This window comes from Paramacrobiotus metropolitanus, unplaced genomic scaffold, assembly GCF_019649055.1.
Source record: "Paramacrobiotus metropolitanus isolate TYO unplaced genomic scaffold, Prichtersi_v1.0 Parri_scaffold0000051, whole genome shotgun sequence".
Lineage (NCBI taxonomy): Eukaryota > Metazoa > Tardigrada > Eutardigrada > Parachela > Macrobiotidae > Paramacrobiotus > Paramacrobiotus metropolitanus.
This window is the reverse complement of record NW_026570271.1, coordinates 595,860-621,473: the sequence shown is the minus strand read 5'-3', so window position 1 is coordinate 621,473 and position 25,614 is coordinate 595,860. Positions and strand designations below refer to the sequence as shown.

General features: G+C 42.6%; 5 protein-coding genes and 1 long non-coding RNA gene across 6 annotated transcripts; 3 read left to right on the top strand and 3 right to left on the bottom strand.

Moving 5' to 3' along the window:
• Positions 1-742: 742 nt before the first annotated feature.
• On the bottom strand, positions 743-4,585 carry LOC129592340 (protein artichoke-like). The gene is made up of 3 exons (XM_055488349.1): positions 4,113-4,585; positions 2,198-3,282; positions 743-1,670 (listed from the first exon to the last, which is right to left on the bottom strand). The coding sequence occupies exons 1-3, from the start codon at positions 4,519-4,521 to the stop codon at positions 906-908; spliced, it is 2,259 nt and encodes a 752-aa protein (XP_055344324.1). The 5' UTR covers positions 4,522-4,585; the 3' UTR covers positions 743-905.
• A 15-nt stretch (positions 4,586-4,600) lies between these two features.
• On the bottom strand, positions 4,601-8,137 carry LOC129592342 (uncharacterized). The gene is made up of 9 exons (XM_055488353.1): positions 7,981-8,137; positions 7,687-7,897; positions 7,208-7,332; positions 6,851-7,035; positions 6,612-6,764; positions 5,813-6,285; positions 5,387-5,522; positions 5,107-5,315; positions 4,601-4,953 (listed from the first exon to the last, which is right to left on the bottom strand). The coding sequence occupies exons 1-9, from the start codon at positions 8,028-8,030 to the stop codon at positions 4,909-4,911; spliced, it is 1,587 nt and encodes a 528-aa protein (XP_055344328.1). The 5' UTR covers positions 8,031-8,137; the 3' UTR covers positions 4,601-4,908.
• A 1,907-nt stretch (positions 8,138-10,044) lies between these two features.
• Positions 10,045-13,071, bottom strand: LOC129592295 (cathepsin B-like). Its single transcript, XM_055488297.1, has 9 exons — positions 12,926-13,071; positions 12,612-12,822; positions 12,250-12,374; positions 11,923-12,107; positions 11,711-11,863; positions 11,135-11,604; positions 10,890-11,025; positions 10,593-10,801; positions 10,045-10,378 (listed from the first exon to the last, which is right to left on the bottom strand). Exons 1-9 carry the CDS (start codon positions 12,967-12,969, stop codon positions 10,334-10,336), a joined length of 1,578 nt encoding a protein of 525 aa, XP_055344272.1. The 5' UTR covers positions 12,970-13,071; the 3' UTR covers positions 10,045-10,333.
• A 4,877-nt stretch (positions 13,072-17,948) lies between these two features.
• On the top strand, positions 17,949-18,920 carry LOC129592336 (uncharacterized). The gene is made up of 3 exons (XM_055488346.1): positions 17,949-18,066; positions 18,362-18,619; positions 18,701-18,920. Exons 1-3 carry the CDS (start codon positions 17,977-17,979, stop codon positions 18,713-18,715), a joined length of 363 nt encoding a protein of 120 aa, XP_055344321.1. The 5' UTR covers positions 17,949-17,976; the 3' UTR covers positions 18,716-18,920.
• Positions 18,921-21,983: 3,063 nt separating this feature from the next.
• LOC129592296 (uncharacterized) lies at positions 21,984-23,625 on the top strand. Its single transcript, XR_008690956.1, has 3 exons — positions 21,984-22,744; positions 22,957-23,154; positions 23,293-23,625. It is a non-coding gene; the product is annotated as an uncharacterized LOC129592296 (long non-coding RNA).
• Positions 23,626-24,011: 386 nt separating this feature from the next.
• Positions 24,012-25,606, top strand: LOC129592302 (uncharacterized). The gene has a single exon (XM_055488309.1). The coding sequence runs from the start codon at positions 24,501-24,503 to the stop codon at positions 25,440-25,442; it is 942 nt and encodes a 313-aa protein (XP_055344284.1). The 5' UTR covers positions 24,012-24,500; the 3' UTR covers positions 25,443-25,606.
• Positions 25,607-25,614: the final 8 nt, after the last annotated feature.

The following is a 25,614-nucleotide window of genomic DNA, read 5'->3' as shown; positions in this document are numbered from 1 at the left end:
ATCATAGCGATCATCGGGCAGTATCGTAATAATACTGTGATGAAATAATATATAAATACAATAATATAGTTACGTGATGAATCAAATTATGGAGAATCACGAACTGCGTATGTCAAATAAAGCACTTTCCTGTTGAGCATAAAAGGCAAACTACGTACAGATACGTTTGCCGCAGCACTTAAGAAAAAATTAAAGTACGATAAGTAAGCAGATAAACACGGTGAAACGCATTGGCGCCGTTTTTTACAGTGATTGTATAACGAGTTTCAAGTTCTCAGCCACAGAGATACTGCGGGAAAATTTCGGAACGTACAGACTCTGTACAGTGCTATTGACCGCGAAAGTTATGAAACGGTAGGAAATCCTACGCGTAACATAACGACTTTGACCAGTTTACATAATGCGCATATCGGCATTTTCCGTACTTCTACCCCTGACATGATCCTTGTTAAATTATTGAGTAAGGGTTTTGAAATTGCCCAAATAATGATAATAATTATAATGAAGTACGTGACGGAGTCACGGAAGGAGCATGGAGGGTCATAAAAAGGAATTTTTCCATAATTATTGTAGTATGGAGCAGGATTAGTTATACTGAAAGCTATTGCGCACAATGCGACTTATAATGTTCTGTAATCAAGGAAAGTGAAAACGGATACCTCTGCTTTTTCCACAGAAAAGAGCTTACGTTCTTACTAGTAGTTTAATCTTCTCCAAACTTCTTCTCCAAGATTTGCTAGCTAATGGATGGTCTGCCTTATTATCCATGCATATAAAGGCTTACTTACTGTATTGTACACAGTTAATGCACATATTTTCAGCACTTTAAAAAGACTATTGCAACGCGGTGAATTAACGTTGATTAACTGTGGGGGACAATTAAATTTTATTATATTCTTACCACATTAACACAACAACTTTTCCACGATATTCCGTATTTGCCGACTGTGTCGTTGAAAGCACGTATTAAATAGCAAATACAAATCTTGATACACCGAATGCCTGACATCATTGACCACCACTTTCACAAAGGCCGTCTCCATATTCCAACGTGGATTGAATGTGCCGCTGTCGCACATTCGCAGTCTTGCCCAGGGATGTAACGGTGTCCGCTGCATCTGCTGCAGCATACTCAGCCGCGGATCCATATCGGCAAACAGCGGAACCGAATTATTTAAGTACACCCACTTTAGCCCGGGGAAGCGGACAAACACCTCCGTGTCCAGGCAATCATAGGGGATGTTGGCCATGCTGAAATGCGTCAGTTTACGACATTCACCGGGTGTAATGACGGCTACCGGGCCGGAGCTTTTTGTCAGGGCGTTGTCGTGTAAAAAGAGCCCGCGTAGGTTTCCCAACATGTCGAAGGATTTGGGCGCGATCAGGGTGAGGCTGTTACCGGATAGGTCAAGATCTTCTAAACTGTCTAATCCTTTAAAATCTTCCTGACCAATGGAAAATAAACCGTTCTTAGATAAATTCAACCGACGAAGGCGTTTGAGAGGGGAGAATGCTGCGGCTCCCGTTGACTGCATTAGGTTGCCTTCGAGGTCTAGATATTCCAGTCCAGTGAACGGGATGAAATGGGAGCCCTCTCCGTGGAGAAAGGCTATTCGATTATACGCTAAATGTAGAACTCGGAGTGCTTGCGCACTGGTTTTCGGCATTCTCTGAAAAGAAAAAACTGGGTTGTTTTGAAATGTGCGGTGATGGAAAATGTCTCGGTACGTGGTACCAGTTTCGCTTGCGTCTGCTATACATTTACCATGCGCTAATTTTTGAACCATTTTTTACACCTTTTTATGCCACTCACCAGTCTCCATCCAAATTATTTATAGATGTAACACACACTGGTACCGGTACTGAGAACCGTTTGACTTTGCGCTCCCAATATTTGTTACATAATTAGGAACGACGAATTAGGCAAAATTAAAAAAATTTTAAATGCATGCCCAGCATTTTAAAAGTCAGGCAATTACGCATCTGATCTTCTTAAAAGTTTTCTATAGCAAACTAAAATTATGAAGACGAGTCGAAGCACAAACCAGTTTATGACATTTTAAAATAATGGGAAATAAAATATAAGAACTGAAAAAATTCGTTTTATGAATAAAATTTGAGGATGCGCAAAAGCAATAGCTCTAATAGATCTAGCTCGGCATTTCTCTGAAATTTGATATGATCACAGGCCGCATACCTGCAGTTTCGCGAAAAAATTGGGCTTCAAAAAAGCCCTGTCCAGGTATAGTTCACTGATGGCTGGAAATCCCGTAAAAGCATCTTTCGCCACCATGACCCGGTCACTCTGCTTTCGTTCGCAGAACGACAAATTATACACCTTCAGCGAGGCCGGCAGATCGTTAAAGTACTCCTTTGTAATATTGCGAAAATCATTACACCCGAAATCAATCGTGTTCAGCTGTGTCATGCTCTTATAATTGGCTGACTTCGTATAGGTTCGTCGATTGCGAGCCTGACTCATAAAGCGCAATTTCGGAAAATATTGCGAACGATTGGTGAACAAGGATTGTGTGATGGTATTCCCAGCGAGATTATACCACTCAAGGTTGGCCGCCCACTGCTCAAATCCCCAAATATGTCCGATCAGACCGTTGTCAGATACATCCAGCACGGAGAGATTTCGCGGTATAAAGCCGTTAAAGAAATCCCGCGATTCAATATCATGCAGACCGTTCCCGTCTAAAAGCAGCACTTCCACGCTGGGCAGCCCGCGAAACGTTCCCAGTTTGTAGATGGGAAGATTCGTGTGTCCTAAATCAAGATATACCAGATTGTTGAACTTGAGAAACAGATTCTCCAGGGTGTTAAAATTCTCAAAGTAACTGCCGCGCAACGATAATCTCCGGATGGGCGAAAGACGCCCAAAGTTCTCCAGGGTCTTTTTGCCTATGGGAAATGCATTCTGGGAGATCTCCACACTACTGCTCTCGTCCACCGTCAGACTGTTGACGATATGCAGGAAGATGATGGAGTAAAAGTTTAAGTTGGTCGATTCGAAGGTGTTATTAAATATCACGAACTCCTTCAGCGGTTTAATGGTGACAAATGGCAAATCCGTGCTGTCCATTTCCCCTAGCTTCACGTGGCAGTTGGACATTTCGATGATGGTTACATTGGGGAAGGCCGTGAAGTACTGGTTGAGGAAGGACACGTTCTGCTCGCGAACACGGAATTCTTGCAGGTTTGGAAGGATGCTGCCCGTCCCGGAGTCGGTGGTGTAGAATTCCGCTATTCCCGTGGCACGAAAAAGGATTTTCTCAACTACAAAGAAAGCAGAATTTTTTCACTAAATTCTTGTACTTAAAAGTATCCGAAAAATAGCTACAACACCGCTGCATTTAGGGTATTGCTAAAGTCTGTGACTGTGACTGGGTGGGAGTGGGAGTTTATGCGACTGGGACCTTCTGTGACTGTGACCGTCTGTGGCTGTGCCGGACTGGGCCTGGGAGCGATTGGGACTGTGACCATTTGGGACTGGGACTAGTGTGCGCTACTTTACGCCAAATCGACCGAAAGCGTACTTCCGGCCAGTTTTTTAACCGAAGTTAAAAATGCGTGCGTTAAACTACAAATATTTAATCGAAATTTTGGCCAATCAGAATGCTAAGGCGGACCAGGACAATTTAGATCGCCTACAGAATTTAAACAGTAAAACCGTTCATCTATTTTACCTGAAATTGGGTGATTTCAACGTTTTTTTTACGAAAGCAAATTCTTTAATTTTTTATGAACGAATATGCTCACAACTTTTTTCCAAAAAAAAATTTTTGAAATTTGCAATTCGTCAGCAGTGGTGCGGCCCGTGCGGGCCGCACACCTTACCATGAGATTGAGATTCATCGGTGTTCGGTCGCTGAGACGGCTACTGCATTGTGAACACTTAGGAAGTGGGCCGGTACATGCCCATCACTACATGGTACAAAATTCGTGTACATGCACGAAAATTTACTCTTTCGCGCACTCCCAAACACATTTTTGTTTCGGTTTATAATATTCTGTAGCCAGAAGATTTGTATACGCTGGCGTGAGAACCGTTTGTGCGCGCAACATCCGGTTCGGGAGTTATTCAAAAAATTCGAAAAATTAGTTACCAGATGGCGAGACCAGTTCCACAGGGAAGTAATCCATTTTGGGCGCGTTGCTGATAATCAGGCTCTTCAGCACCGATAACGCGGTGATTTCTGGGAACATGCTTAAATTCCTAAGGTTCTGCAGTTCGATCTCTGTGACGAGGCTCTGTACATCCGAGAAACTGGCCCCACCCAGGCGTTGGATGGCCGGCGAGTTCCATATATGCAGCGCGAAGGAAGTGTTCAGACCGGCAAAAGCCTGGAGATCGGCTTGCAGCTGATTATCGCTAACGTCTTCGCACACCACCGCATAGATGTTCTGCGTACAGTCGACGAAACATGATCCAGACGGCAGATGCGTACAAGCTGCATCGATGAAAGGGAAGGGTATGAGAGAAAAAACGATGAAAATTCGCAGCATGCCGATCATATAGACGACATCTTGTTATAATTGTGAAAGACAGTAAACCGTTTTCTGGTAACTTGTTTTCTTGAATGCAGAAACGAGCGACGATGTCGTTAATTTTCATTATTGCGAGCAATGCGGGTGTGTGCTCAACAGCCGTGGGCAAAATTTAGTACAACGCGGACAAATAGTGATAAAAATTGCCCACGGTGACAGTATATCATAACCTTACACAGCAAATTTGAAAACACTCACACAGCTAACGCACTTAGTATTTTAATTATACGCTTTATAACAGTATCCTTTAATATTTACGTATTTCACGGAAGGACAACAATTCATTTATTAACAGAAATAATCGATTTTTACTATATTCAGTAAGGATAATCGGAGTGCATTGACGGTGCTCGATCAGCATTTGGCGATCGATTTCTTCAGTGGTGTTGGTCCAGTGAGCTACAAAACAAATGAACAATATAATTGTCAACTTAAATTCAGCGCTGTTGTTGATTGCATCAATACCGCCATCCCAGGTACGACTCCGGCAAAATTAAATGACATTTTTTGGAGAAGAGACACAGATAGACAAAAGTCAATGTAATCAGCTACCTGCCAGCTATCCACCGTTAAAGTCCCACAAGCCGGTTTATCGGCATTGTCTTTCCCGCATACTAAAATCTTTGTCCCATCAATGTCTAGTAGAGAAGTGACCAGTTTGAATTTACTACTCAGTGTCGGCCCAATGTTAATGGGATAGCCACGATCACGGTCACTGGCTGGGAATTTGTAGATCTGCTGGTTCCGAGCGGCATCCGTATCTGTTCAAAAACCAAAATCATTCAATCACTTTACAACAGCTCGATAAGAGAAATTTGTAGTTTTTTATTACAGTAAATATATTTGTCGCCATTGGCCACCTGAGTCTTTGCTGCAGAAGCAGCATCCGGTGGAGTATCTTGTCCGAATTGGCAGTCGTACTTCTTTGACCCGGCAACCAGCTTGCATAGTCCCCCGGCTCCACTTGGCTGAAAAGAGTGTTCTTGATAAAATAATTATTTTTTGATTTAAACTTTTTAATTTTACCATACGTAATATTCGGCTTTAGCAGAACACAGCAAATTTTGGAATGGGTATCATAAAAACTGAATCGTAATAAGCTTATCTGTACTGTAGTGTTAAAAAGTACAAAAACATTCTCTGTACAAACTATACCACACCACTCAAATACAGAAAAGGAAAACAAAACTGTGATGTTAATTATAGTTCGAAAGGGTCTTAAGTTTCTCCAGATTTCAATAATCATAAAGTTTCTTACATTGCCCAGCGACAACGCATCTGGAACTTGGGGATAGTAAATCCAGTGACGGATAGGCGGTGGCACCATTCCCATGAAGGTCTTGGCAATGGGACCGGGTTTGCCGACAGGTGTGATCTTCCCGTCCGCTGCCACGGTGACTTCCGTAGTGCAACCGCCTTGGAAGACGTACACCTTTGATTTGCTGTCGTCGGGCTTGAAGCGCACGATCTGATCAAACGCAGTGTCGCACAGGGAGCCGCACGTGTTGGGCAGCTTGACGATGGGAGCAGAAACTCGTTCCTCAATGCCAATGACATTCTTGCCCATCTCCACCCACCATACGCCATCCACGGCGCCTTTCGTTCCCCAGGAGTTGGCCATTAACCAGTGAGGTACGTTGTTCTGGTCTTTGCACCAACCAATCAAACGCACCGCGTGACCCATGGGCAGTAATGTGTCCAGTGCGTCGGCGCGCGGGCCGCGATACGCTCCTAACATTTTATTTTATTATTTTAAATTGATATTGTTATTTTATATTATTTTATTTATTTATAGTATTTTTATATATTTATATATTATTTTATATATATTATTTCTTTTCTCGTAATAATTTAGCGTTTTAATTTTTAAAAAAAATTTGAAAATTAATATTTTAAAATATTTGTAGGATAGTGAGAAAGATCACTTTGAAAAATTAAAATTAAAAAGCAATATGGAACATAATCGAAAAGTTAACAATTTAAAATTAAGTTTGAGTATTATCCGCTAGTGCGTTTAACCAATTCTGAACAAAGACACGCGAGGCGCTCATCCTTACCGGAAAAGTTATGCCAGAAAGCGAAATCCCCGTACATTTTAATAACGGCCACCACTGGTCCGTTAGCTATGATATCTCGCTGAATGTTGGCCACATTTTTCTTGATCTGCTCGGGACTAGGTTTTTCGTCATACATGGTCCAGAACCCTTCAACTACAATCAACCAGGATTTTGAATATTCATACATCCGCTGTCTGCCCAATCTACCAATATGTAGTTGTTGGTATAATCGTGTTTACTGGTGTATTTATCCGGCTTGGCGCTGGGGTTCATGCAGGTTTTAGAGCAGGTCAACGGCTGTTCGTCATAGCCTTTCACCGGATACGGTTGGCAGCCTGGATTGCTCTCCAGACTGCCACCGCCCAGTACCCCTTGCGTGATGGCCAGTTTGTAGGCGTTGGTCGGTTCGCTGCCTTCTTTGCAACTACAGATGTATGTAATATATTATAGTGACCCGTACACCGGGTTAGAAAGAAACGATGTTTCACGTTGATAATTCTGCACAGTATTGTCAATAAGGCAACAATATAAATATCGTTTGATCAACCGTGATATTTATGTTCGTTAATGCACTGATCGAGCTGAATATGGCCTACTTGGACTGCGGCGATCGACCGGGAACGGAACACGCTGCTACGTTTACCGCCGAGAGAAAGGTGTTATTCTTTTGACCGGAAGCGATGCACAGTCGATCGGACATGACACTGCTAGTCGACACAGCCTAGGAAATTTAAATAATTTATGATGCAAAATCAACTTAAAACTACCTTCTACGCTTAACACTTTAGAAGCTATTCCTGAAGTAAAATAATTAATTATACGAAATTTCATTAGAATGCTGTCTAACACTCCGGCTGGCAGGGAATTTTAAAGGGAACGTCGACGACTATTTCTGTCTCTTGCCAAAACCCGATTTCTTAGTATGAGATTTTAGGCTACAATTTACGGTGCCATACAAAGTAAATGCAGCCTTTGACACGCGTGCGCTTTTATAAACCGAAGCAATTTTATGTAGCGGAAACGGGGGTTTGCATTAAATTTGTAACTGGCAAATGTGAGCTTTTATGAAACTAACCCAGCACGTGCCGCATCCGCCTTGATCGCGTATCTCGGAGATACTCTTGCAGTTGGGCCATTTCAGTCTCGCATCAAAGCATTCCGGAATGGCGGCGCGTCGCACACTGGTGTCGTCGAAGCGAGGCAACTTTTTGGCGGCTGCTGCGGATATGGGTTTCACTCCAGGCGGCGGCACTCTTATTCCGTCTTTTCGCAAATCGAATGCCGAACTGCATAATCAAAAAAAGCATTACCGTCACATGGATCACCATACGAATTTGGCACCATATAATTATATATAAGGTTTTCTCACGTTATCGATACGCCAACAATGCCCAGAAGCAGAAGAAAAAACTTTGCCATGGTGTCTTCCGGTGGTAACGTACACTGAATGTATCTGCCCTAAATTAATAATTTTGTGGCCACAATTATGTGGTTTCAGAAATATACCGCCCAACCCCTGCAGTTCATTAATTATCATTGATGTTAAGTCACGTTTCCTGTGCGCAGCCACTTGACAGGAAATCCAGACCGGCACGTTACCCTCGGTGTATTAGTGGAGAAAAGTCAGTGATCAGCTGTTTTCATAGCACAACAACATGGGCTCAGTGCAGAGTTAAAGCTTGTCCATTGCAGTGCATCATGGGAAATATAGAAGTACACATAAATCACTGATGCTTACGGTTTTTTATCAGTTTAATCTGAAACAGCAGTATTCATGCTGCAGCTGTTGCAGCTTATCAGAACAAAAACAAAACAAATTCTGATAAATTTACGACAATATGACGACCGCTGACAGCTTCGTCCCAAATTGTGTAATTTAAAACGGGCGCAAAAAATGTTTATTACGCCGAACCATTGTCAAGTTAAATGCTCATCTCTCATTTCAAATGCTTAAATCTCATTTCAAATGCATTTACCGGGACACTATGGACAAAAAAAGCAGCTATCGACAATTTAAGTTGTAGCAAGATGTATTGTACGCGAAATGCATGCCAACGCGAGCGCTGTTGTACGTTAACTCCTGCGCACAATCCACACTGAGCATCTCGGCGTCAAGGTTCTTTTTCCAGGAGGGCGCAACCGGCGACACATAGTTGCCTACGACGAACACTTCACCCTCAGATCTCATTGCAGTGAGGCGTGGCGTCCGCTTCAGGAAATTTCGGAACCAGGCATACGAACAGTCACAGTGCAGAGTGCAGACGTCGTAGTTTCTGAACATCACCGCTGCTAATGTGTCTCGATTCGTCGATGAGACCAGGATTAGATGCCTCTCACGTGCTTCTTCGATACAACTCTATATTCATTCTCACCTCCAGCATCAGGGTCTCCAAATGCGGTAAATCCATAAACGTGTACCGCTCTATCGTGTCAATGAAAGACTTAATAAAGCGGATCATCCGTACTTCCGGCATGCGGGAAAAATCCCCCCTTTTAACAACTATACCGGAACCATACTGCACTTGAAAACGCAGTAACGCGGGGAAGATTCCGGCTTCGTAGACCTTGGATGTTGTGGCGGATGTGTTCGAGCTAATGGTTAGCTCGACGATGTGTAGTCGCACTGGTTCAATAACGTCAGGATGTACCGGGTCGCTGGGGTCGCTTTTCTCTGCCAATACAATAGTCATAGCCCGGTTCGGGCTGATTCGACTGATGCTTCGCGTAAATCTCATCATGTCTGAACGGTTTGCCCGGTGGCATTCGAGTTGCACATAGGTTTTAGGCAAGGTGTAACGTTTGCCGCAGTTAATCATGCTTAGAACACCTGTGCAGTAATCTTCCCCGATGGCGGCGAAAGCAGTGCATTCTTCCTTTGTCATCAAATCGGTTCGGAAAGAAAATGAGCTGGTGGTGCTTGGTAATCTGGTAATATTTCCATAATCGTGCGTTGGATTATTGCAGTCCTGTTCAAGACCGGTGCCGGAACCTGTTTTACATCCACGTTATCAAAATATTTTCTTGAAATAATAATTTTTTAAAACGCTTAGTTGAAAAAATTTGCGATAACTCACCAGATGCGATTGCTAATACCGACAATAATGTAATTACGAGTATTTTGGCGTTCACATTGGCAGGTGATTGTACAGATGTAGGGCACCGCGCGTCTTATCTCCTAAACTACCAGCCAACATGAAGCTAAAATTTTAGGCACTTAATAACCTGCCTTGGGCAAACATTTTGGAAGGTATCGTCTAGATGCAAAAAACAAGATAGTAATTGATACAGCATGCGCAGCCTTCGAAAGCAGGTGCTCCACTATATGCTATGGAACAAGCGGCTTGCACCGTACTTTGTCCTGCCATAAGATTTTCTTGTCATCTCGCATTTGGCTGTACTACTCATACATTTGGGTGTATATGGATATAATGTGCACACGATGTTCTTTAATATGCAGTACTCTTAGTAGCTGTTTTCCTTGAACGTTTAAGGTTATGCTTCTCATGAGTGAAAGCCACGGAGAACGTGACAAGCAAATAAAGCGTTTCGCACCAAAAAATTATGATTGACACTCATAGATTAGGCACAAATAACGCTCAGGAAGATAGTGAAATGTAAATAAAAGTATTATTTTTGGTGGCTTGAGGAGTTTGTCGGGCGAGTCGTATCATCAACGTTTGGTTTGACGTAGCGCGGTTATTTTCTGCTCCGGGAAACAGTTCTCAGCATTTCGTCACACTTTTCTTTAGTGGCGTTGGTCCCGTGAGCTGTACAAATACAAATAAGAACCAAGAAAACTTAAGAAATAGGAAATATAAGGAGTAAGGAGTAAGAAAAAGGAATAAGAAATAGGAAATATAAGGAGTAAGGAGTAAGAAAAAGGAATAAGAAATAGGAAACAGGAAGTAAGAAATAAGAAACAAGAAATAAGCGATAAGAAATAAAGAATAAGAATATAAAAAGAAATAAGTTTGCCGATACCTGCCAACTGTCGATCGCCAGTGTTCCACATGCCGGTTTGTCAGCACTATCTTTCCCACAGACTAACATCTTTGTTCCATCAATATCCAACAGCGAAGTAACCTGCTTAAATTTGCTGCTGAGGGTCGTCCCAATGCTAACTGGATAACCACGATCGGGATCATTGGCGGGGAATTTATAGATCTGCTGACTGCGAGCAACATCCGTATCTGCGAAGAACGGGATTTGCTCAATGATACACTAACATACGCACTGTCATGCAAGTGTAATTAACGTATTTTAAATGAATCACGTTACAGTAAATGTATTTGTCGCCGTTGGCTAGCTGTGTTTTTGCGGCCGATGATGCATCCGGTGGGGTATCCTGTCCGAATGGACAGCTGTATTTCTTCGTTCCAGCAACCAGTTCGCACAATCCACCGGCGCCGTTGGGCTGCAACACGAAGTCCATTAAATGATTATTAAAGAAAGCATAGATCACACAAGCCATTGCGAAGATGTTTCCGTCACAGTTTTTTAGCATAGTGCTCAACAAAGCTTACATTGCCTAACGACAAAGCATTGGGGATCTGTGGATAATACTTCCAGTGCCGAATGGGCGGTGCCGGCAGCCCCATGAAGGTCTTGGCAATGGGACCCGGTTTGCCGACCGGTGTGATCTTCCCATCCGCTGCCACAGTGACCTCCGTAGTGCAGCCGCCTTGAAAGACGTACACCTTGGATTTGTTGTCGCCGGGTTTGAAGCGCACAATCTGATCGAATGCCGTGTCGCACAGGGAGCCACACGTGTTGGGCAGCTTGACGATGGGAGCGGAAACGTGGTCTTCGATGCCGATGACATTCTTGCCCATCTCAATCCACCACACACCTCCATCGGCACGCGCGGTTCCCCAGGAATTTGCCATCAACCAATAGGGAACCCCTTTCTGGTCTTTACACCAGCCAATCAGACGCACAGCGTGGCCCATGGGCAGAGGGGTGTCCTGCGCGTCAGTGGGGCCGCGATAGGCACCTAATAAGGAAAGTTGTCTTTGACTAAAGCTCAACGAAGCGATGTTAGTAATATGGTGTCGTCCTGCAAGACTTTAAAAACGTTATGTAATAGGCATTTAACGTGCCTGAGTAATTTCTCCAGTAAGAAAAGTCCCCATAGACCGTGATAACAGCCACAACCGGTCCATTGGCAAAAATATCCCGTTGTATGTTTGCAACGTTTTTCTTGATCTGCTCCGGACTCGGTTTCTCATCGTACATGGTCCAAAATCCTTCGACTATCAAAATTTAATCAAGAATTGGTTGCTGCTAAACTGAGGGACGTTGCCGCACGTACTAGTGTACTTGTCTGGTCTGGCACCGGTATTCGTGCATGTTTTCGAACAGGTCAGCGGTTTTTCTTCATTGGGCTTGACGGGATAGGGTTGGCAGCCGGCATTGCTTTCTAGACTGCCGCCGCTCAGTACACCCTGTGTGATGGCTAATTTGTAGGCGTTCGTCGGTTCACTGCCTTCCTTGCAGCTTCGTTTCAAACACAGACCAAAATCAATTATCTGAATACCGTAACTGCCCAACAATATTTTTTTCCTGATAATGACTGATTTCTTCTATATTTCTAACAAATATGCTTCTGTGTGTCAACAGTGCTCGGAGCGTTGCTCACTTGGACTGCGGTGAACGGCCGGGGACACTGCATGCTGCTACGTTCATGGCTGACACGAAAGTGTTGTTCTTCTGACCGGAAGCGATGCAAAGCCGGTCAGACATGACGCTGCTGCTTGAAACGGCCTTCAAAAAGAAAATATTCTTATCACGATTAACCATAACTACGGCTACAAAGACTGTAAATTACTGGCCATATGTACACATTAATTTTATTATATTATTTGGCGGTCTCGGCTTAATTCCTTTCTGCACAACCAGTTTTATCAAACATCGTTAATACCTAATTAACTTCTCAAACTAGAGTAGTTAATACTAGTTATTATTTTTTGCTACAATAGCGGCTTTAATGGTCTAGCTTACCCAGCACGTGCCACATCCACCTTGATCGCGAATTTCCGAGATACTCTTGCAGTTAGGCCATTTTTGCCTCGCATCAAAGCACTCCGGGATAGCAGCGCGTCGCACACTGGTGTCATCAAAACGTGGTAGCTTTTTGGCGGCTGCTCCGGTTATCCGCTTTACACCCGGTGGCGGTATATTACCGGCATCTTTCCTCACATCCACTGCCGCGCTAAAAAGTGATTTACCAGTCCATATTGATAATGACAACAGCAATCATTATATAATTATTATAATGCATGGAGTTACATAACACTATCACGGAGGTTTCTTACGTAAAAGCGATAAGGCCAAAAAGTAAAACAAGGAATCTGCCCATGGTCGTCTTCCGTGCAGGCCTTGATGCCGTACAGTTATGAAATAACGGTGTCAGTGGTCGAATGGTTTACGAGTGAGAGTTTTGACAAATACTTGGCGCCAGGTTTATGTAAACGCCAACAATAATTGCTCAAAAAGTCACGTTTTATCGATGAGGCTACTATACAGATAAGTGTTTTTCCTTCAGTAACTCCCACAGTCAGCAATTTCCGCTATGATATAGGTACAGTATTTATTTGTGTGTTTAGCTTAGGTACATGCAAACTGATGGTGAGTCGGGGGTATGTGCACGATATGTAAAAGATATCTTCACGATCAGTATTTCCATGATTTTGCGGTGATGCCTGTGGGCGGCTGCGGCTTTTCTTTTCTGTAATCCTGATGGCATTACAGCGCTCAAAAAATTAATATCATCGAAAGAATTTTAAGAAACCCTTATGCAGTTCTCTCATTAGAATTCAGCTGCAGATGATCAAGATGCATTTGATCGTCTCCAGTCGAGAACGTTTAATGGAAACTCGTCAATCTCGTTGAAAGCACCTAAATCAGGATTGGTGACCGTTTCTACTTTTTAGTAATTTTTGACATTGAGTCAGGTTAGTAATATCTATGTATCATAGCTCACCTGACCTGTGACGTTGTCAAAACGTGTGCTAATGCAGTGTTCAAAAACAAACGTTGCTTTCAACTCGCAAGGGATGACAAAGAGATGGTTAACAGCATCCCAATAGACTCTTTTCTGATCCAAGCAGAGTTGCTGCTCTGCATTTACTATACAATGTAGGACTAAATGGTCGCATAGCCCCATACCCAGCATTCTGTACGCAAGCGGTGCAGTGCACTTGTATGAAACGGATATTTTGAACTCAGTCGTACAGTGCACTGCGCTGCATTCGTACTGAATGTGGAGGTATTGGGTATGCGACCATTTTGTCCTAAGCTGTATAAGATTAAACAACACAAAGCATCATACATGTATGTACGCACCGTATACTGTTGCTTAAGCACGCTAGCGCTTGTACTAAATTTCAGCGAAAAGAACGGGGTTTTAGATCTCCCATTGACTGTCTGGAATCTAAGTTATGGAAATACGTTTTGTCATTTACTTGCGCTCCATCATTTCGAACTACAGTCTACACTGTTCATGATGCCCTATTTAGCCGCCTTAGCTGTTCCCGATTTGTTCACAACAGTGCTGCCGATCTTGCAGTTATAAGGGTGGTGGGATCGCCACCCATCACAACCGCACCACATCTTGAAGAACTTGATTAGCGGTGTCTGGTGCTGCACAATTTTCACTGCATTATGCCTAATGTCGGGAGTGTCTTATAAAATATTCGTCAAAATACCTACTTTGACTGCGTCACCTGGCGAAGTCGTCGATGCTGCCACACAATTAACGTTATGTCCGATCCTACCAACACAGTATTTGTTTGCCGTGTGGGGATTCCGCAATCTGCGCCAACATTTGAAAGATTCCCGCGGCCTGCACATAAAATATTTACAGACCCGAGATAAAGTGGCAATCACCACTGGAGCGAGCGCAATTGCTGTTTTCTTTGGGCTTTCGTCGATAAGTCCGGTCGAGAAATGTGTCACGGTCACTTACCGGTTATTGGTCCAGTCTACCAGCTCTCAGCTTTCTCATAACAACGCCACACTCTCTTTTTGGGATGCAGCGGCGGGAGTGATGCCGGCAATTGGTCTAATACCAGTCTTGAACGCTAGAATCATGGAACTGTATTTTGCGGCCTGGTCGTTTTCTATGGGAGTGCTTTTCCACCGGTTGGGTAGATTGGCAAATACTCATCTGACCAAAGAACTTGTTATGGATCCCACGCAAATGAGAACCTTGCTGATAACTACAGCCAATGAAACGCAACTAAGCACTCTATGTCATGTAACGCTATCCTTCTTGACAACATTGACTTTAGTGAGCACCGCCCGGTCCTTTACGGTGTTCCATGAAGGTCGAACATTGCTGCGTGAGCTGTTAGATTCCATGGTGTTCATTTCGATGACGTGTATTATGATAACGTCGATGGTCTTCACATATGATAAGGTCAGGAAAAGCAATTCTCCGCATGATGTCAAAGATTTTGATATAAATCGGTTTTGATATAAATCGGTTACCTTGACTGTTTTCGTACAGGTGCAAGATTATCGTGCTGCACTGCAGCCCGACGTAATTTTGCAGCAGCCAGAAGACATGGGCAAACTGCTACGCGCTACGGTCTACGAGTTGGACACTCGACCAGCGGGATTTAACCTACCAACGCCGGGTACTAGAAGGGATAGGAATACCGACTGAAAATTGGTATTCCTCGACGAAAAAATTCAATTAAGAAAAATTATTTTTTGTGAAATTTTCCTGACCATAGGTCAAGCCGGACGTCACGATGCCAAAATGGCACGCATGGGAACTGAGCCAATTGGCATCGTACATTTTTACTCAAATAACAATTCATAAAAAAATCGTACAAGAACTTAGATTAGTTTAAGCAGAAGGTCTTGACGAGCGCTATTTAGTTCAACAATTCAAATGGTCAGCAAGATGACCAGCGGTCAGCAAAAAAAGAAAAATGCGTAGAGCCACCTATCAGAGCTGACACGGCGCAAACATGATATAATGTGCTTAGTATATTGCAGAAAAACTGAGAGAAGTCAATCAACGACAAATCGCTTAGCGCTGTGCAAGCCAAAAAATTTTGTTCCTGAGGAAACAAGCGAAGTAAGAAACAGCATCCTGCGTTGACCAGCTTGATTGATACGGAAATGAGTACAAGTCTCAGTGTGCTGTGTTGGATTGTGACGGGCATGGACTCAGCAGTCATTTTGTCACTTGCAGTAACAGCACGGGTGTCCAGTCCAGAGACGACACTAGACGCTGGGCACTAGTGTAAAGGCAGTACTGTACCTTTCCTTATACAACTTGGAGACTGGATTTACGATAATATACAAATGGTTTTATTATGACGATAATGTTAACCTATCGTTATGATTGCAGCTTTTGTCATTACTAAGACGCAACCTCAATCGGCAGACCTGTCTACCCTAACCTAGAGGGCAGATTAGTCCAACCGGAAGTGTTACTGACCGGAAGTTTAAGCATATGCAGTAATAAATGCTAATGGATTAATAAAGAGATAGTACATTATTTAAATTTTAAAGTGTATACTCGTGAAGTGCATGTATACTCAAAGTACTGAGGTGACACTGCAATATTCAAAACATTACAGAAGTGTAGAAACACCGGGGGCTCGGGGCTATAAGGCGCAGGCGGTTGTAAGCCTAATTGTTGCACTCCGGCCATGCACCGAACGACATCGACAACGTCACTCAATCTGCAGGCCTTTTTTATTTTTTCTTGTTGCACATTTCTCCTTAAGACTAGGTACACAACAAAGTACAAGTAGTGTTTGGGGAATGCCGAAACAAAGTTTAGTACGAAATGTCTGTGCCTAGTATCTTTAATTTTCGCGCTATCGGCCAATAAGTGATTTTTTGTGATTTTTTGACCTTAAGTGGCCACTGGTCAGTTCGATGACCACTGAACCACGATCAGTGATAAGGGATAATTTATTGGGATTTTTTTATTGTAAGTGCAATTTTTTATCTTGATTCAATATTTTTATATAGAATTTTTAACTTCTGACATAGAATGGCACCAAACCCATGCGTGCCAAAACTGGCACAGATTTTTAGAATGGCCGTGGGCGGACGGTGTCCACCTGTGCATGTACAACCTGATCATTTTCACATGAAGTCCTATGGATACTAGAAGTGTGATTTTTGGGTAATTATCGGATGCGGGAGGTTTTGGGCAGGTGGCCGAGACCTTCGCGAACTTAGTCTGGTCATTTTTGTCCACCTTTGGTCATTCCCAGAGCTCTGTGGTAACGCTGGACTGTGGAATTTCCCGTTTTTAACTATAATTTCACTCTTCTCGTTTGAAATAAAACCAACAAACACACTGTAGGAGCGTTAGAACTAGCTGCAAAAATTCGGTCCTTCACTGTGCCAATTGGCATGCATGGTGTCGACCGGGTTAATTTTGTCGGAGTTTGTATAATTAATCGCCAGTTTATGGCATCGGTAAGTCAGAGGTCCCTGTGAACCTAAAGCCTGGAAATGCTCCCTTGATTGGCACGTATTGCATTTCAGATGATTGGCTTGTTTGTGACGTACGTACTGTTAACCTGGGAGAAAAATTAGGCCACGATGGCTGATTTGTTGCCATCTTTGCAACCATGCAACGTGCGCTCCTACGTTTCGCATAAAACGTATTTTTCAATATACATGTCACGATCATAATGAATGCCGGCAGACTATACATACGTATTTTCTTGTCCAAAGGAAGATTCACTATGCATCCGAAAGCATATCTGTGCAAAAAGTTCCGACAAACACGCTATATGAAACATACGATCATACGTACAGTTTATCTTCTTTCCGGTATTTGCTGCTTCGATGAATAAAATATAGCTCAACAAGAATATTCCTATCATGGTTTAAATAACTACTCAACTTTTATATGTGTTTTATTGGTTAGGATATCGTTTTGTTTTGCACTGCGTTTGCTTTTGGCAAGATTATAGCCAATTAGCTTTTCGAATTGTTTTTCAATATAGGCAAAAGTGCTAGGAGATACACCGCTGCGACATTATATTGTACAAAGTTATTTTAATGGGTGTTTCGTTTGTCTTAGCTTTGGCTTGTAGATTTAGCACTCTGCAGAGCAGCATATTAAACGCGCTTTCACGGTACTGTTCAAGAGGGTGTAATTCAAAAGTTAGGTGAATCACTTTATCAGTTCAGTGTTCACCAAAATTAAAACAAAATTGCTATTCTCATTGCCGAAATGAATCGGCAAAAATATGTGGCGGAACCCATATTGGTAAATAATTACTTGAGTAAGCATGGTGGGATAATATTCCCGTGGTATATAACCGGAAGTTTTCAGCACAAATGATGGCTGTCATAACATTTTTATTTTCGTCTTTCGTAGATGGTGGCCTATATTATTATCGTAGCATACAGTATTTATATTGGTGCATCACTTTTCGTATACGTCTGCATTTGTGGAGGTGCGCACACGGTAATAGCGGTAAAAATGAAACGCTTTAGTTGTTTTGCATGGAGAATTTCGTTACGTATTTTGCTGCTTTACTGAAATAATTACATAATTTTCCTTTTTCAATTTTTTGCGGTTGAATTATCGAAAATTTTAAAGCCTCTCTTTAGTTATACAGACTTTGCGTGCCGTTTATGGAGTTCTTGCATCATGGATAATTTTTTACTTCCGTGCTAGCATGATATATATATAACTTTCCAAAAACACGAGATTTTGATACTGCAGTACCTGAAGCATCATTTTGCTTGTGTTGTTTTAGGTTGTTACCACCATGCAGTATCAAAATCTCGTGTTTTGGAGTGCATTACTGCTGGGGAATTTCCCACGACCGGTGGATACGGAGCTGCAAACCTTCAGCGGTGCTAAAGGGGCATTCCATCCCAGATGTGATGCTGGCATGTATGTGGCAAGCGCTGCTGCGGTTATGGAAGAGCGATCAGGAATTATCGTGCACCATCTTGTCTCCCACACATGGCAGGCAAAGGAACAAGGCTTACAAGGCCGTTCATCGGAAAAGGTAAAAATATATTAATTGTCTTGGACGGATGATCTTGTGCAGTAAAATATGATGTGGTTTACCGGTTATTTTGTTTTATAGTGTTTCCGACGGTGAGAATCTTCAGTTCTGCATGGAACAAAAAGCGTTCATGTTAATTTTCTTACTGTATACGTACATAATTGTGCAAACGGCACTCAGTTTCTAGACTTTTCAGATTAATTATTCGCTATTGGCTGCGAGAGCGACCATGCTAAACAGTTATGATAACAATTTTAACGATAAAATTAATAAGATACAGGTCGTATTAAGTCTGAAATAAAATACAGCCTACACAGCCCAGTCTGTAAAAATATTTTCAAATAATGTCACGGATAAGTAGCTGACAGCTGATGCATAGCATACGTACAGCAATAAAACACAGAAACAGCAACGCTTTAAAAAATGATTTCGTGGGTCTCACTTCTCAATAACCTGGTGGCGTTTTGCTGATCACATCAGTTAATACAGCATGTTTTACAAAAAGTGCAGACATATTACGGCATGATTATGACATCGAACTACATAATTATGACATCTGATCGAATACATGGAGTACTACTGTAAAACAGGATAGAAAACCGGTTTAATTTCCAAAATCAACCTATGTACACAAGAATGCTTGGTACACACGCAGTTAAGCACTGCTGCACTTGACCTTAAGCAGGACCCACGTGTATACGTACGGTCATTGCCACTCTGCAACACTACAAACTGAATTGTGAAGCATGTGTAAGTCACTATTAAACGATACGAACGGCAACGGTACCGTACAATTATAATTTTGTACTTGCAACCTGTAAACCGGCATTTTTAATTTAAAGTATTTTATTGATACGAAAATTTATGTGATCTACTGCGTTGCATACAAGAACGGGAACGGCAAATGGATCACGTGATGTGCAGCAGCACACACTCAGTTACACTATATGTGCCTGTCTGAAACTGGAAAGTGGAAGCTCTACGTATAATGTAGAGCAGAATCGAGCGCAAAAATAATGCGTTATTGCATCACTCCAAAAACGAATTCTGCATAATATCAACACGTTGGGTTGCTGGAATGTCTTGTTCTGCGGGGCGATAAGCCCCATTACTGGTACAATGCAAAATAAATGTGCCACCGTTCAGGTGGCCCCAGCGTGCGATCCTCTCCCTCACCACGCCGCAGTGCGCCATTAACCAGTTCCTGATTCATGTTTTTGTCCTGAGAGCGTGATTCAGAGCGGGGTAGATTCCTTATGCTTGCAAAGCAACCGAACAAACTGAAAATTCAACGTTTTTTATTGCAGTGGGATTGCCGGTGAGGCGTGGCAGAGCCACGTTGGACAGATAATCATGCGTAACATGGCAATGCTGTATATAAAGAGACCTTCGGGCTCGTTTGACACTTATAGTGTTACCTATCTGGAGCCACACAGTGAATTTATATGCAGTTCCTTTTTATTTTGCTGCTGAACAACATTCTTTTGTTCCGACGCTACCAAGTAATCTCGGCGTATTAGTACACCCTTCAAGAGGTGAGCTTGTGCTGCTGTAGAATTAAAATTTACTATTTACTCTTCTCGTCGGATATCAATTATTTTGATAAGAAGCTCTTGAATCATCTGTAATTCAGGCTCGTCCATGGTAATAACAAAGGTACCGATTAAATGCTCCAAGAAAATTAGCTCCTGATGATGCAGCATGGCGGAAGCATCATCGTGTTATGATGTTTCAGGTTACCAACTGCAGCCATGCTGCATCATCAGGAGCTGATGTTCTGGACCGCCGTTATTCTGACCCTCCCGCAACCGGTTGGGAGTACGGCTCTGGCATGCGGCAACCGTCCTTCAGCTATTTCCGGTGCGCTTTTGTTAGCCGTCAATGCCACGCAAGGTACAGATACTGTATACGCTACAGCACAGCCGCGCAATCGTCCCGTTCCGTTCGACCAGGTATGGAACTGCGATTCCAGTTATTGTTAAATTGTTACCACCACCACCAAGATTTATGAAAACACTCTGGATTTTGTGTGAAATCAAAACGCAAAACTTAAGCAAAACGCAACATTTAGGCTTAGCGCTTAATCAAAACGCAACATTTAAGCTTTTCATGTTAGAAAGAAAATAATAATATTAATCATAACGATCTTTGTTATATATATTTTAAGTACCGCTCGGGAGCCACCGCGTTTGCTGTAAAGCTTATTGTACCGTCAGCTGATTTTTGTGGCATCTTGTAGTGTTAGCTACTAAATTTTTATGTCAATGCGCTTATGTGACTGTGTGTGAACCACAATAAATTGCCAGATCGGACTTATATTAAAGTGCGCTAATTACTACTAGGGTAGTATTGCAACCAGAATTTCAGAAATGCTAAGACGTGATTAGAGTCTATTTCTAACCAATAGAAAGTGTCGTGGTCACTGAGAAATGCAGCTTTTTTGCCCATTCTATGTTTTGACAGTCGTTGATCCTCAATAAGAAACCTCACCTTCAATAAAAACATCCTCAATAAAAAAATATGATTCTAACGATAAGTCACTTGAGTAAAAAAAAACAAAAAACTAGCAGATTTTACCATGTACTCGTCATTCGTCATACAAACTGCGTAAAATGATTAAAGGAACAAAAAGATTCTTCGAGGTTTTGTTTTTTGAGAAGTGCGATTAATGCACAACAAACTTCGTTATAGCGTTATGATTACAAGTTACAACGGTAACAGTATATCTGCAGTTTATGCCAGGTTTATACGAAACGAAATAAAGTCCAGTTGTTAATAAAAAGTTCCAGTAAATATTGAATCTAACAGAGAAGCAGCGTGAGGTTGTAGCAGCAAGCATACACCAACCAGACGCAAATACCACAGCGTTTTAAATAAGTAAGGAAAAATGAGAATGCGGCACTCAGTAAGCTGCTGCCATTCTGCTGATCCCAGCAATTAGTACAACATGCTTTAGAAAAAATTGAACACGCAATGCTACATAATTATGACATGATATCATTCAATTCTGATATCATTCTGCTGAAACAGCGGATTAGAAAACCGGTTCGTCCTCAAAATCCAACGACCTACTCCACATAGATAAGCACGTGTTGTACACGTTGAAGCCTTAGCACTTTGTCATATGCACGAACTACAACATGTGAACCCTGTACTCATGTTCGTAAATCGTACTTATCGCAAGATGGCCGCTTGTGCTGGCAGCAACAATTCTAAAATTTTTATGATTTTATCATATAAAAAAGGTAATGCAGCCCTACGACGTCGAGTACTCAAACAGCTACGGCAAAAGGGATTGCAATTTGTGTTAAAATGCCGCGCCAAAATATTATACGGCACAGAGTCACTGAAGTAGTCGGTTAGTGACTAGTGACCACTGACTAGCCGATATCATGCTGCACGTCGCATTCGGTTCTTTATTTATCGTTCACTGTTTTATTTTTCACTACCTTGATACGGTTTAACACCTGCACAGCCGAAAGAATACATACGTATACGGTTCTAATTGCTAAGAGGTACATGCTGCAGAATGAGCAGCAGAATCAATCGCAAAATAACACCTAAATTGCATCAGCCCCGAAAGCGATTTCTACGGGTTGCATCTCGTAAACAACCTAGTTTGATATCTCGTGAACAACAGGTTGTGTTGATAGCGTATTGTGCTCCACATGGCGATGTGACTCATCATGGGCACAGCACAACACCATTTTGACCCACGCGTGTGACAATTCACGTCATAACGGTCTAGTGCAACATTAACCAGTTCCTAATTAATTTTCTTATTCAGATACCATGATTCAGAGCGAGGGAGATTCGATTATTTGTAAGACAGCCGAGTAAGGTTGCAAAATGTAATGTGTAGGTTTCGCGATTGGAGGACCTATAACAGGCGTGGCAGAGCCACGTTGGACAGACGGTACACACATCTGTTAATGGTGCGTTTTAAACGACTACAGTCGCGACGTAGCTATATAAAGGGAAGATCTCAGTTTCATTCGACACGTCAACTGTTACCTGTTTTTCGTGGCAATATTTTGCATTCTTATTGAGTTTCCGGTTTTCCTTGAAAACAGCATTATTTGGGTAACTTTCTACCAGGTATACTGGTCGTATACCCGTTTAAAGGTGAGCTAGCATTGCCCTAGAATTAAAACCGAATCTTATAATATTATATCTTTGGGATCATTTATTTTCATGCAAAGCTTTTGAATTGTGTTTAATTCTCCTCCTCCTTGACTCCTCGACGTTTATTATGTTGATACGAATTAAGCGCTCCAGGAAAATTAGCTCCTGATGATGCAGCATGGCGGGAGCATCATCGTGTTATGATGTTTCAGGTTAACAACTGCAGCCATGCTGCATCATCAGGAGCTAGTGTTCGGGATCGTCTTCTTCCTGATTCTTTTGCAACCGACTGGGGATACGGGACTGGAGATCGGTCGTCCTCCAGGAAACTCCGTTGCGCACCTGACAACCATCAATGCCACACACGGGTCTGCAAACGCTACTGCTGAGCGTGAGATCCCCCTTCCCAGGTATGAAAATACGATTCCAGTGATCAAATTCTTCCTGCCACCGTGATATATGGAACCGTTCCAGATTTTCTTGTGAACTCTAAAAGCATAGCAAAAATTTTTTACATTGCACACGAAAATTAACGATCTTTATTGCAGATGCAGCGCTCGGGAGGCACATTTCGCTGTAAAACCTTATTGTACCGTCAGTGACTTTCACGGTGCTCTGTAGCGATAGATGCTAAAGATTTATGAAATGCGCTTAACCGATTCAAGTCCGATTGTGATTCACAATAATGTTGCCGGCACGGACTTATAATATTAGTACCGGGCACAATACGGTGCGGTATACACGTATACGCTATATGCGATATTTATGGTGGTATCTGTACAGTCGTCATAAAATTAATATAATACTGGACTCAAATAAACAAATTGTGCCTAACCGAGAAAAGAAATGTCATGATCACTGGGGAAATTAAAATAAATTATTATTTAACACTTCAGCAGCTGTTAATTAAAGTAGGATTAATTAAAAGTAGGTAAAACGTTCTAAAAAAATAAATATTAATAGAAATAATCTCTGAGATTTTAATTATAAGGAACTGCAACTAAAAACGTTGTAATAAAAGACAGAGGCACCCTTTTTTATTATTGTTATTTTCCATTCATTCATTTTAAATGATCTTCGTCAGTTGAAAATGAAAACGGCAGTGGAATTAAACTATAACGACAATAATAATTGTACAGATAAAGCGGCGATAAACATCTTGATGAAAGAGTATTACACAGCCCACATGGCATAAGCTTCCGTCGTATTATCGAGTGCCTGCAAACCGGTTCTGATATCACAAATTACATAGTGCCACACACGAGTCCCAGTAATTAATTGCAACACGTTGTGCCATTGATACTTGTAGAATATTTTATCGTGCTGTCACTGCTATGTGCTTGAACTTGAAGTCGTCCTACACTCGCAAACGATACCCAATCAGCTGTTTATTACAGCGCAGCGCCCTAGCTACGTTGATAACAACAGCTCAACTGCACCATAACCGTTTCGTATCCAGTTCCGTATTCAAAATCTTAAATGTCTCGAATTCAGTCTGCGCTCCTTGATTTGATCAAGCGATAGAATTGCTTCGTCGGCCAGTCAGCGATCTGCCTTCTCAGTTTGTTGGTCCAACAAAGTAATTTTCTTGAAAGTGAATTTGCGCAGCAGCTGGGATGGAATGCGGATAGGATGCTTGCTGTTTAACATAATACTGACACATGAAGAAGCTTTTAATTTGGAACATCCGTAGCTAAATCTACGTTCGCTTCACGGTGAAACCGAAAGCGACCAACTGAATTATTTTTATTCCACGATGACTGAGTCCGAGGAAATACGAAACAACAACGGCAGTGTTGTCACTACCGACATCGAGGTACGCTGCTGTAATACAGATGCTCTGCGTGACCAACTCGAATCAACCATAAAAGAATGGGCTATCAGGGACAACTGGCCCGCCGGATACGACTCGATCAAATTCTCTACCTTGATCGATCCGGAAGCCAATTTCGTCGGCCTACTAAACAAAGAAATCGTCAGCATGGTGTCCGCCGTGAATTACGGCGACCAGTTATCCTTCATCGGGACGTTCCTAACGGCCGACGGACACAAAGGCAAAGGCTACGGGACCCAACTCTTCCGGGAATGCCTCCAGCATGCCGGCGATCGAGTGACTGGTTTATACTCTAACCAGCGCATGACCGAATGGTACAAACGCCACGGATTTGTTCAGACCGGGACATGCTCCATCTTTCGGAAGCCATACACCGGAAAAGTGGATCTTCCTGCAGATTTCCCGGTGGCCTGCATCATTCCCGCGAAAGATCTGGATTTCGCTGATCTTTGTCGTTTCGACCGGTCGTACTTTCCAGCGGACCGACCGGAGTTTCTCCGCGCCTGGTTATCTCACCCTAAGGTTATACTGGCACCGGCGTTTGTTAAGGACGGAGTGATTCACGGTTATGGAGTGCTTCGGCAGTGCATTGGGGATACAATCTGTAAATTCGGACCGTTGTTCGCCGATAGCTTCGTCGTGGCTGAACAGCTGGCGTTAGCGATGTTGAATGCGGTTCCGGAAGGCACCGAGATTGTACAGTTTGACTGCCTCGATGACAATCCCCAGACGGACAGGTTGGCGGAGAAAGTGGGCTTCTCGCCCACAGGAGAGTTGCACGGGGGAAGGGTGTTGTGGAAGAACGGTCGTCCGGAGTTTGACGTGAGCGGAGTGTACGCCTACACGTCCGGAGCGTTTGGATAATTTATCTGCATAGGTACTTGCGGCGTTTCATAATTGTTTACGGGCGCACTCTCTTTTTGCTTATGCGTGCAGAATTGTTCAGATTCCAAAGGAGACCGTTGCTTCAACCATTTTTTCTTTGTATTTGCATTTTATACCGTTATTTATTAAACTGCGTAAAGCGGCTCACATT

Bases quoted from the DNA above. Each gene is read 5' to 3' on its own strand.
- LOC129592340 (XM_055488349.1), bottom strand. From the start codon at position 4,521: ATGATCGGCATGCTGCGAATTTTCATCGTTTTTTCTCTCATACCCTTC. The intron at 3,283-4,112 runs GTAACTAATTTT...CTTTCTTTGTAG, and splicing joins GGAACTGGTCTCGCCATCTG to TTGAGAAAATCCTTTTTCGT. The intron at 1,671-2,197 runs GTATGCGGCCTG...TTTTCTTTTCAG, and splicing joins ATTTTTTCGCGAAACTGCAG to AGAATGCCGAAAACCAGTGC.
- LOC129592342 (XM_055488353.1), bottom strand. From the start codon at position 8,030: ATGGCAAAGTTTTTTCTTCTGCTTCTGGGCATTGTTGGCGTATCGATA. The intron at 7,898-7,980 runs GTGAGAAAACCT...TTGATTATGCAG, and splicing joins ATTGTTGGCGTATCGATAAC to TTCGGCATTCGATTTGCGAA. The intron at 6,765-6,850 runs GTAAACACGATT...GGTTGATTGTAG, and splicing joins CAAGCCGGATAAATACACCA to TTGAAGGGTTCTGGACCATG.
- LOC129592295 (XM_055488297.1), bottom strand. From the start codon at position 12,969: ATGGGCAGATTCCTTGTTTTACTTTTTGGCCTTATCGCTTTTAC. The intron at 12,375-12,611 runs GTAAGCTAGACC...TTCTTTTTGAAG, and splicing joins GTGGATGTGGCACGTGCTGG to GCCGTTTCAAGCAGCAGCGT. The intron at 11,026-11,134 runs GTAAGCTTTGTT...TTCGTGTTGCAG, and splicing joins ATGCTTTGTCGTTAGGCAAT to CCCAACGGCGCCGGTGGATT.
- LOC129592336 (XM_055488346.1), top strand. From the start codon at position 17,977: ATGGTGGCCTATATTATTATCGTAGCATACAGTATTTATATTGGTGCA. The intron at 18,067-18,361 runs GTAATAGCGGTA...GTGTTGTTTTAG, and splicing joins TTTGTGGAGGTGCGCACACG to GTTGTTACCACCATGCAGTA.
- LOC129592302 (XM_055488309.1), top strand. From the start codon at position 24,501: ATGACTGAGTCCGAGGAAATACGAAACAACAACGGCAGTGTTGTCACT.